At 32.6% G+C, this 12,007-nt stretch overlaps 1 protein-coding gene across 3 annotated transcripts in view; it reads right to left on the bottom strand.

Annotated features, from left to right (window-relative positions):
* Positions 1–582: 582 nt before the first annotated feature.
* Positions 583–12,007, bottom strand: part of LOC144973037 (stress-activated protein kinase JNK-like) — a 60,224-nt gene continuing 48,799 nt past the window's right edge. For 2 of the 3 annotated variants that reach the window (XM_078915004.1, XM_078915002.1), the window contains exons 5-11: positions 11,806–11,944; positions 11,082–11,247; positions 10,238–10,477; positions 8,865–9,007; positions 7,795–7,858; positions 7,078–7,158; positions 583–6,059 (exon numbers count right to left, since the gene is read on the bottom strand). In XM_078915004.1, coding sequence (XP_078771130.1) covers positions 5,959–6,059; positions 7,078–7,158; positions 7,795–7,858; positions 8,865–9,007; positions 10,238–10,477; positions 11,082–11,247; positions 11,806–11,944 — 934 coding nt within the window. In that variant the 3' untranslated portion in view covers positions 583–5,958. The remainder of the gene's footprint in view (positions 6,060–7,077; positions 7,159–7,794; positions 7,859–8,864; positions 9,008–10,237; positions 10,478–11,081; positions 11,248–11,805; positions 11,945–12,007) is intronic. The other variant, XM_078915005.1, reaches the window with a different exon arrangement.

The following is a 12,007-nucleotide window of genomic DNA, read 5'->3' as shown; positions in this document are numbered from 1 at the left end:
ATAAATTTAGATTCCAAGAGCACACTATCAGTGTACTTAGTTTTGAGATCACCTAAAAGTTTCAACCATACACCACCACAGGTCCCCACTAAGAGGAACACACTCAAATGTTTACAAATCATATGTTAGAAATAAACATAATAACAGTGCATGACAGAGAGATGATTTACAAGGAAAAAATATCATCTCCCAAAACTATAACTATACATTTGACTGTTTCCCTCCCAGCCAAGGACTCCGGCCAGGGTCAGGACAAAACCAAGTAATCTCATTCCACGACAAAGACAGAAAGCAAGTTGGAAAACAGATTTAGGGGGATAGAAGACACAGTAAGTACCTCCCTCCACACTATGGGAGGTTAGGAACCCCACCTAGATGTCTCCTCTATGATCGATGCGGTTAGGAGACTGAGGGTGAGGTGCCAACTAAGCATAATGAGCTCCTGAGAAAAGGAGATACATCTAAATCCTTACAACATGTGAACTATACATCTAACAAATAAATCAATATAAATATCACAATTAGATATCTATTTTTTAAAGTGCAATTTTGATAAAAGTCAAAGAAAAAAAGAAAAACTAGTTCCAAGTACGGGCACACATTTATTGCACTTTATTGTGATACAATCATCTTTACAATAAAAAAAAAAGGATTAAAAAAAAACAACAAAAAAAAAACAAAAACAAAAAAAACAACAAAAAAAAAACGAAAAAAACAAACCAAACAAATAGATCTCTCTTCCATCTATACCATCTCTCAAAATGCTAAATTACACAACCAACATAATATCACACAAATAATAACTGTACATCAAAATATTTTTGTTTCTTCTTAAATCCATTTGAGAAATATACAATCATGACCTTCTTTATAATGTAAATTAAAAAGGACAACCTATGACCTCCCCCCCCCTCCCCCCCTCAACCTCCAAATATATCAATCTTTATAAAACAAAACCAAAACCAATCGTTTCATTAAAATGTAAGCTTCCCATTAAAAAAAAACCTGACCATAAAAATAGAATATTTCTAACAACAATAATAGCATACACATAGAAAGTTAAGACAACACAAATGCAACTAATGAAAAAGAAAAAAAAAGAGAGAGAAAAAATAAGAACGCACAAAAAACAAACAAAAACAAAACAACAAAACAAAAAAAAACAAAAAAGGGGGTTGTTTTTGTTTATTAGAAGGTTAACGGCACTCGAGACTATTTCAGGTCATTAAGTGCTGGACAACAGAAAAATAAAAATTCCACCGAAACATAATGCAGAGAATGTTGCATTCCAGGTATTAGGGGACACATGAACATGATGAATAAATACTAATGGCTCAGAACAAAGTCGGTAATCAGTCCCATAAACAAATGACAGGTTATTTATTTACTAGGACAGCCTACAATACGATGACAAATACTACACGTAGGAGACGGAACCACAAACACGGAGTCTGTATTATATATATAATATTATATGTAAAATAATTTATCTTAAAGGTGTATTTGTTAGAAGATGTTCATGCTCATGGTCGGAAATGAAGTAATAAAACTTTATTTTTCCTTTCAAACTGAAGAAGTGACCTGACAAATGTTTATAATGATGATGATTATTCAATGTAATCTAGCAACATTCCTATGATATGTTCTGATCTTTTGATGAGACATTTTAATGCGTCCCTGAATTCATTTGCGATAAAGGAGACATAACTGTAATATTTTTGTTTGTTGCTTTAGGTCTCTTCCAACACAATTGAGGTTATATGAGAGACCGCTGAAACAAAAAAACAAGCAATCTAACACTAACAAAATAGTACAAGTGTAAATCAAAATCATAACCTAAAGATATCATAAGCTAAATTATAAATAACCAAGAACAAACAGGCAGAAGATTTACAGAAAAAAAAAATCCCCTGTCAAAAATACAATCACAAACCAAAGAAGCAGGATAGGCTAGTAAAGAGAAGAAGAAACGACATCACTATCGGATCGTACACCCATGCGAACATCATAGGTATACGATTCAAGGGTGATGCTCCCATCCAACCACCCGCTAACTGTAATATTAAAGATCCATCAATTCATAATATATCTGAAAGCCTTTTCAATTTCAACAACATTAAATTTAGTCTAATCACTAGGCTTTCTAAAGATTTCATTCCATTATAAAATATGGGTAAATTGGGATGAGAAATGTTGAGAAAATAAAGTTAAATCTAATATTACAAAAAAAAACAAACATTTATGGTGTAGTATCATCTATATAACAGCTGAGAAAAGACGTCTTTTAGACGACTGAATTCCTTTGACCATTTTATACACATAAACATGAAAAAAGAAAAGAAAGAGACAACAAAAAGGGAAACATAAGAGAAAAAAAAAAAATAAACAACAGGAAAAAAAAAAGAATTTATTCAATGACTTGTCCACATCTCTATTTCCCTGGTGAGGTTAATCAATCAATTTTAAAATAGTTAAAATAAGAACCGATCAATATCTAAGAATAAAACACAAAATTGATCTGTACTTAAGTGAATCAATATTTCATTAAATTAAATCAACACATGCATAATTTAGGTGAGTTACTAACAATAATATCTTTCCCACCTTTATCATTAAAAAAAGCTGTCATATGCGTAATATACAACAAATGCGATGAGACTAGCAAACAGGGGAAAACAAAACGAATAGAAAACAAAATAAATTAATGCATACATTGTTCAGCTTGTCAAAATAAAGCAACCCATTCCTTATGAAGGAGGTAGCCACCACACTAGTTAATTCATTGGTTTTAAATTGCAGGTCTATAAATGTAAACAAATTACATTGTTTGTGGTGGCAACAATAGCACTCCAAACCAAATTTATCACCACTTTAAAATAGTCCTTTTTTGGCTATCAATAAAAATTGGACCTGCTTCAAAGATTTAATATGTAATGGTTTATTCACATTTCACACATAATTATTAACTGAAGTAAAATAAAATAGACAGTACAAATCTTAATCTTTTAGTGATATCCATTTATGACATTCTCAAATAAAAAACAAAACAAAACAAAGTTCTAGTGCTGCTGAAAAAAACAAACAACAAAACAGAACAAAAACAACAAAAGAAAAAAAGAAAAGAAAAATATCCACAGGAAAAAATGACCACCAAGAAAACAAATAAAAAAAAAAGAACAGATACAAAAAACCAAAACAAGACAGACCACTCGCTCCCACAAGAAAAAAACCCACTAAAATACACACGCCAAAAAAAAATTAAAAATAAATAACAACAATGTCAAACAACTACAAACAGTATCTGTTAATCCTGAAACATTCTTAGAGCATTTTCCCTCCTTTCAATGACCAATCAATCCCATAATACTTTCGACCACATAACTTAAGTACAACTTTGATAATATTCACGCAAGCTTGCAGGCCCATTTATGCGGTTATTGCATTTTTTTTTTGTGGTAAGGAATAACTTTTAAAAAAAAAGATAAAATAAAATTATGAACTACGCTACAAACATTTGAGTCACGGCTCCTTTTAAAACACATTTAATATTATTGGGGCAAATACTGTCTTGAAGCATTATACATTAAGCAATTTCTTTTTTTACAATAAAAAAAAATTCATTTTCCACTGGTTCAGAAACTAAATCAATTTCCAAAAATCAAAAATCTCGGCAGGTTCCATGGCTTTGAATGTCAAAGTGCTAAATCAAATATAACTATTCACAGCTTATTCTGGTGATCAAGTAGTAACTACCAAAATGCACGGTCTTAAGGTAGCAGTAGTAATAACAGAAGTCCTTCAGAGCCATTAGGCCCATGGAGTTTATCCCAGTTTCTATAGTGGAGAATTGCAATTGTTCGCTGCCCTTTGGCTAGGACGCTAGTCTACCGCGTCTTTACAGATAATTCCAAAAAAAATAAATTATATAAATACATACAAGACTAAGCATTTTGGCAAATTGTGTGTTTTTGACTACTACAAAGGAAATCTAATTTTCTTTATACTATTTGAACAATGGGGATTTAATTTTTTATCTCTTATTCAAGGATTGTTAAGACCTTGGGTTGTCTCTTTTGTTGAACTATAGAGCACACATTTTGGCAAGCATGAGTATATCAGACCAATTTTGAAAACAAGACCAATAAAATGATTAGGCCACATCAGATTATTAATGTCCTATACTTTGGCGAGTTGCGTTTTACCAGTGCATTTTAGCAGAGACTACTGTGCTGTTTAAAATCATCACAAGACATCAAATTATTATGCTAACAAATCAACATGAAGACGAATAAATACAATTCTTGAATATTCTTTATCAATTGTCAAAAATTTGCCAAATCCTTTCACAAGAAAAAAAGAGAAATTGAAAAAAAAATGGTCAAAATGTTAACATATTGGCAAAAGCATTTGAAAAAAAAAATCTAATCTTTAATCCCTCCCTTTTTAAAAATATTCTTTGAGTAAACCGATTCTTTTTGACAATAGTGTCAATAATTAATGGGTTTGCCCAAAATCTAAAATAAAAAAAAAGGGAGATCCTTTTAGGAACTGCAAGCAAAACTGATTTTCAAAGGACACAGTGAATTTTCTTATCTGATATTGTTAAATAAAAATTAAAAACTTAACTTTTCCCTTAAACTGACTTGCAATTAGAAGAAAAAAACAAAACAAAAAACAATTGGTGGTTTATGAAATTGTAGATATAGTAGCAATTTCAATGTATTCATTTCCAAAACCGGAGATTCAGAAGATGATAATTTGTCCGACTTTCCAGTAGTAGGCAGTTGTCGTTTCAAAACAACTTACATGGATAAATCTAAATGACTAAATTAACACATGATGATAGCCATCATCAATGAGACACTGTTTTATCTAATGATAATTATAATTATAATATGTACAATTGATGAGAATTCATTGTTATTCATAGTAAGTAAATAGCGAAGAGCTGAGCATGAGAGAGAAAGAGAGAGAGAGAGAGAGAGAGAGAGAGAGAGAAAGACACTAGAGAGAGAGAGAGAGAGAGAGAGAGAGAGAGAGAGAGAGAGAGAGAGAGAGAGAGAGAAAGAGAGAGAAAAAGAGAGAAAAAGAGAAAAAAAGAGAAAGAGAGAGATAAGGAGGATGGGGAACATGAGCCTCGACAACACTCGCACAAACGACACCATAAAAAAAAACTGTTTTTAATTCAAAACCAAACTGGGACATTCTTTCTTAGCTTCCAATATTCTCATAACTTTTCTTCTCTCAAAAAATCAATTCAAATTGGAAATAAAATAAGATATGATAACCCGTGAGATGGATGTCACAATCCCTAATTAAATGAATCATTGTGGTGACATGAATCAACAAGTGCAGCAAGTTTTGCGGCATGGAAGAGGTGTACTCAATGAACTTTTACATCTTACCCAATTACAGCCGCGTCTCTCCAATCCGAAAAACGTCCGATCCCAGCTTTTTGTCTAGATTACACAGAGACATTTGGTTAGTGGAATCAGTTCCTAAAGTGTACAAATAAAGAAGAGAGAAAAAATCCTTCCCCTGGAAACCTGTCTGGATATTGGAGGTATACTGATTGTAGAGTTCCGGATTAGAGAGAGGCGACTGTATATAATTTAATATGCATATGTTGATATCATCGTATATGAGACGTGTTGCGAGAGTTTCTCTTACAACAAGGATATCGTACAACAATATGGATATGTTTAATTATATTTTTGTCTTCTTGAGTCATTAACAATGCCCAGGCCAGTGACTTACTCCAGTGGACACTTAGGCTCTAAGCTCTTCTTTTCTGTTTTAAAAAAGAGGGAGAAAGAGAGAGAGAGAGAGAGAGAGAGAGAGAGAGAGAGAGAGAGAGAGAGAGAGAGAGAGAGAGAGAGAGAGAGAGAGAGAGAGAGAGAGCTGTTTTACTATTTATACTATAATATATATACAAATATGGTAAGAATTCAGTAATTATTAGTGATGATTCTGAGCCCCTCCTACAGCTGCTGCGGCTGCTGCTGCCCCTCGTGATGAATTGCTTTCTCCACTGCCTGTTTCCATATTGTGTTCACCATCTGAGGAAAAGGAAAGTAATAATAAATAACCTGCTTCGGGAAATCCAGGCTATTGCATGCAAAAGCAATATTTTCTAAAAGTGGAATTTGGTCTTACGGAAATATAAAATCACAAGGGAAAAGAAAATGAAAGATACAAACAAGATCTCAATCTTAAGAAATTAAGATTCCTGGACAAATCTGTGTGTAAAACACATATCAATATGGACAACAGGAATGAAAATATTCATAATTAACTCATATTATCCTCGATTTAACTATAATATTAAAATAAAATTATAAAAACCTAACCACTGTTGTACTATCATTCTGAAAAATACACTTAGTCTATACTCACTAATATATTATGCACTCCAAACCATAGATCTGCCTTCGCGTAACGTCTTGCACACATGTTCATGTTAATGAATATTTCTATTTTGCCATATATTAATGATTGCCATTCTTTTCTTAGATGCAATACATTACTTATTACTGTAATCATTCTCTTTCATCCAGGAGGAAAAGATAAAAACGAAATGTGACGGTGACGTTTTATTTTTTCATGCTTAATATATGGAACTCTTTGTCAACCCTAATACCCCCCCCCCCCCCCCCCCCCCGGCCAAAAAAACAAACATACAAAAAAACAAAACAGTCAACAACAAAAAGAAAATTGTAACCTACACAAACAAAATAAAAACTATAAAAAAAACAAACACCCACCCCACACCAAACTTGACTCTTTCAAAAAGCACATCGAAACTGACTTTTCAACTATTTAATTGGATGTTTTTGGTTGATTTTGTTTTGTTTTGTTTTCTCAATAAATGAGTGAGTTAAATTGTAAAAGAATAAATGAAGAACTAGTAAAACGGCTCTGAGCATCAAGGGTGGATGAATTGCACAATGCAATACAGTAAACACGAATAAGAGAATACAAAGTAAAGAGTGTTTTGATGACAAGAGACCCTGAATTATGATCAATATTGCCTCTATAAACAGAAGACTCGTTATAAATTGAATAATAACATTTTACCATGATGGTTTTGCATAGCGTTTTTCCTATCCTTTTCTTTCTCTCTTCTCTCGTATTCCATAACCTCGTTATATATTAAAGCTGTGGAACAAAAGTAGAAAATGTTAACAAACAAGATATTGGAAAATAAAACTGTTTTATGCCTTCACACACACAAACACACACACACACACACAGACATTCACACTCGTTGGTTCAAAGGCTGTTGAATGGAATTTAAATTTAGAAGCCAAGTCATGTTGAGAATTGTATAATGAATTTGGTTGTGGTTAATTTTACCCCATCATATTTTATAACTCATATTTTGATTTTTCTCACTTAAAATTTAAAAAGTCCAAGCAAAATTTAGTTCAGTACAGGATGTCAAAGTTTCATGTTCAACTTTTTGATTTAAAAAAAGGAAGAAAAGAATACTTTTTAAGTAATAGAGGTATAATAAATTTTAAAAAGACATTAAAACAATTTAATAAAAACTTTTTTTATCAAATGTGATAACACACTTGTCCGTAAAACAGATCAATATGAGAGGCATACATTTAGACATTTTCATCAATATGCTCAATGCGCAAAAAAGAAATCTAACATATGTTAAAAGCAATTCTGAACAGATCAAATTTTAAAAATATTGTATGACCTATAACAAATCAAAGAATGGCAGGAAAAAAAATAATTTATATAAATATTTATATCATAAAAACAGGAGAGATGAAGCCTTACTTTTCCACTCTTCAACTGTGTGTTCTCTCTCATCTACTGCATGGTCGTACATGCCTGGTGCTGGCTGGTAAAGTATAAATTAAGAGAAAAATTATTAATCGTGCAAATTATGAATACTTTTGACGAGATCAAGAATAGATTTAAATAAGCTAAACATACTTGTTTGAAGAAGGGGAGAGGACACCTAGGGTGTCCTAATTATCATTTAGTGTTTTCATAATCCCATAAAAATGTAAACATATACACCAGTTGAATACTAAAAGCAATTTGGGAGGGGGTGGAGGGGGACAATTTTCTTTAAATCAGAATGAAACATTTTATCTTCATAGAAAGAGGCGAAACAATATCATTATTTTTTTCATCGTCAGAGAAAAAGGTAGAATGTGCTTTAAAATGTGTCAAATTTTTACCAATATTTGCATTAAAAGTAAAGAAAAGAATTACACAATTGAAACTTATAATCCAGATAATACCACAGTTTTGGTCAATTGAAAATATATTTTCTGCTGTAATTTTTATTCTTTCAATTTTTAATTTTTTGGTGATAATTATGAAAATCTTTAACAAATTTTTTTCCCTGCTTTACAGTTAGTGTTAGCAATTTTCTGGGACAACAATTGAGTCAAAATCTTTTAAAATAATTTTTCACCTCATTTCATAAGCTGACATTCAAATTTCTGACCAATGCAACCTTTTAAAAATTCACTCCACTATCTACACACAAAATTTGAAGTCAATTGACCAATAAATGAAAGAGCCTTTAGGTTTTAAGGATTAGCTGCTTACTTCCATGATGGAGGACGTTTCCCTGAATATGAATTTGAATAAAAAAACATATATGAAATGTTCCATAAAAATTGATGTCGCACAATTTAAATACAAATACATAACCATTTCTGGGTGAATAACCATAGTTTCACTAATTTTTATTTAAAGCATGAACCTAAAAATCTGAATTTTGAGCAAGTAATTAGATTTTTGGTAAAATGCAATCCCTCCAGAAAATTTGTATACATGGTAAGCGACAGGTATATTTATATATTACATTTCAGTTTTGAAGGCATACTAACCCCATTGACTTCTCGTTCGTCATACCAGACATTGATGTAACTATGATTGAGCGCTTCATCAACAGAGATTCTTTGCTCAGGATCTATAACCAACATTTTGGACAGAAGATCACGGGCCACAGATGCACGAAGACCTGAGTGCTCTAGATACAAAACAGATTGAAACAGGATATACATGATGGCGAATTAAGCACAAATTTTTTACATGCCAATTCCTCAAAAGAAAAAAAAGAAAAAAAAACAAATGTTACTCTTTTGAATTCTCCTTATCTAAAAGCCGAAATAGAATATGCTTTAAAAAAAAAAATGAAGTTATAATAAGTTTTAAAAAGGAATTCATCAAAAATAAAACTCTCATATTCTACTTCTTAAAATCTTTTTAATAAATAAAATGAATCAAAAATGATTCTAAAGAGTTTATATTTTCCTTAAACAAAGAGATCCAGACTTGAACATTGAGCACTCAACTCACACTGAACAAACCGGGTTCATTCATGCATTACACACTGAAATGTTCTCTGTCTCCTTGTCCATCACTTAATCATAATGGCCAACTTTTCAAGGAGCTAAAACGGAACACCCAAATGCACAATACTGTCAGGACCCATAACAGCAGTTTGCTTGGACTATTATATATAGTATAATCTATATTTAGAGCTTTTTCTGTTCCATGTTTTAAATTGCTAGTCAGAAAAAGCGTACTCCTGGGACATGCATTTCCATACATATCAACAGTACCTTTTTTTTTTTTTTAATATTTAAAAAAATTTTTTTTCCAGATTGAAAAATCGGGACACTCCCAATTTTATCAGAACAGTTGGCCACCACACTTAATGCTTGGATACTCTGGTTTAATAGAAAATCTAGTGGAAAAAATAGTGACAGACTGGAGTTATGAGGGTAGTAAGCACCTATTACAGTCTGCTTCACACAACAAAAACCAGAATATTCCCAACTACTTAGGCCTGATGACTCAAAGGACAAAATACTTTCTTTATTATTAAAAAATTGGAGAGCTTTTATGTAGTGCAATATCCACTAAACATGCTCAAAGCATTTTATATGGTGTCCCTAGCCAACAGCAATATTAACATTTAGAACGAGACATGCATGACACCTGTCAGGTGATATTACAAATTTTTATCGGACAGAGACAACGCTTTTAACTGCGAGGTACTCGTTTTACATCTGAATATGGTGAGAAAATGTGAGTAAGAGTTTTTTTTCCAAGAGCTCAACTATGTGCTAAACTCAAAGCAGGATTCAAACCCAGGACCTTCCGATCCGAAAGCCAGTGTCATACCCAAGACTGATCAGAGAAAAAAATCTCTTTCAATATCAAATGAATGTAGAGTTCACTGAAAAATACAAACCTGTGCTGTCTGCAGGAAACAAGATATCAGGAAACAGGAGTTCAAAATTGTGACCTGCGTGCTTTGGTCTGTTTTCTACATAGTTGCGGACTGTTGACTGTAAACGACACATAAACTCTTGACATGGGGTGCCTAGATGCTCAATGATCTTGTTCCATTGGTCAATGTGGTCGCTACCAGGAAACATAACTGTCGCTCGTATAAGTTCTGCCATGATACATCCCACAGACCAGATATCCACTGAAATTTATCATCAAAAATTTTTAACCAGAAATAATCTAAACATTCAAGTATCCAAAAATGTTATTCTCTTGAAAAATTAGTCAGTTCTTTAAAATAATAAACTTAAAAAAAAAAAAGGTTTCATATCGCGCAATACCTCATGAATGTTCTCAAAGCTCTTTTACATGGGGTCAGAAGCCAACTGCAACACTTAAACACCAGGACGAGGCATGATGCCTTTATGACTTTTTTTTTACCAGTTACATACTCATTTTACAAGAATGTGATGAGGAAATATAAGTAATGAGCCTCAACTTTGCACCATTCAGAGAGGGATTGGAACCAGGGACCTACCGGTCTGAAGGTGAGAGTCACACCACAAAACCATAAAGCTGCACAATTATTAACATTTCAATATCACTGATTTCCCTCTGCTGCCGTAATAAAAGCTTTAAAAAATAATTGTTTTTAAATAAAGGGAACCGAATTAAGAGCTAAAAATAAAACTTAACATACTTAACATTGTAATCAAAGATTAAAATGTCCAATTAAATTCTTTAGTGTTCAAACTGATGATAGAAGAATGCAGGATAAGATAAGATTAAAATGATGATCAGCATACCATTGGCTTGATATCCCATGCCCAGGATGACCTCAGGAGCCCTATAATACCGTGTGACCACATAGGGAGTCATCATGAACCCTGTCCCTGCTGTCCTGGCTAAACCGAAGTCCAGAATCTTTAGAGTGCAGTCAGACTTGACAACGATATTGCTGGGTTTCAAATCCTGAAGAGAACACAGATACAAGAATTCAGTAACAACGTGAAAAGTTGTAATTTTTTTTTTACAAATTGGTTTAATGTGGAGCTTTTTTTTTTTTTAAAATACAAAAGTTGAATTATATTGTAAAATATATAAATACAACTGAAAGTACAAAGTTAAAACTTGAGAAAAAGATCTTCACTTTTAACCTTTTGACAAGCAATGTTTGATCAAGATTGATCAAGGATATTAGGTCAAGAACAAAAGTTACTTAAATATGCCAAAGCCTTATAGAGAATACACCGGTATCATTGTCTTTAAAACAAAGAGGGAAACACATATACGTACAAATTCAAAGAAAACAAAACACACACTCATATTTTTTTTTAAAAGCCCAAACAAACCAAAAACAAAACAACCCACCACCCCCCACACAAAACACACACACTCACATACATGCACATATTAATAATAATGATATCAAGTGAAGAAACTGTAATAAATATATAACTAAAAAAGTGAACAAAGCATTAGTAATGAGAGGCACTCCTGCCAACGTGATCGGCCGGTGGAACAACTTACTCTGTGTATAATGCCTGCTGAGTGTAAGTGCTTGATGCCACATAACATCTGGTATAATAGATAGGACATTCGCTCGTGGTCCAGGTCCATTTGAATGACCTGGCATAGGTTGGCGTCCATCAATTCCATCACCAGGTACCTGCAGGCATGAGATTAAACACAACCGGTGAGCCTTGTGGTGTTTTCAAAGGAGATGTTGCTT

The sequence above is a fragment of the Berghia stephanieae genome, chromosome 5 (assembly GCF_034508935.2).
Source record: "Berghia stephanieae isolate SIO BIC M18660-M18661 chromosome 5, UCSD_Bste_1.3, whole genome shotgun sequence".
In the NCBI taxonomy this organism is placed as follows: Eukaryota; Metazoa; Mollusca; class Gastropoda; order Nudibranchia; family Aeolidiidae; genus Berghia; species Berghia stephanieae.
The sequence above is the reverse complement of the archived record's forward strand: the minus strand, read 5'-3'. Positions and strand labels throughout refer to the sequence as shown.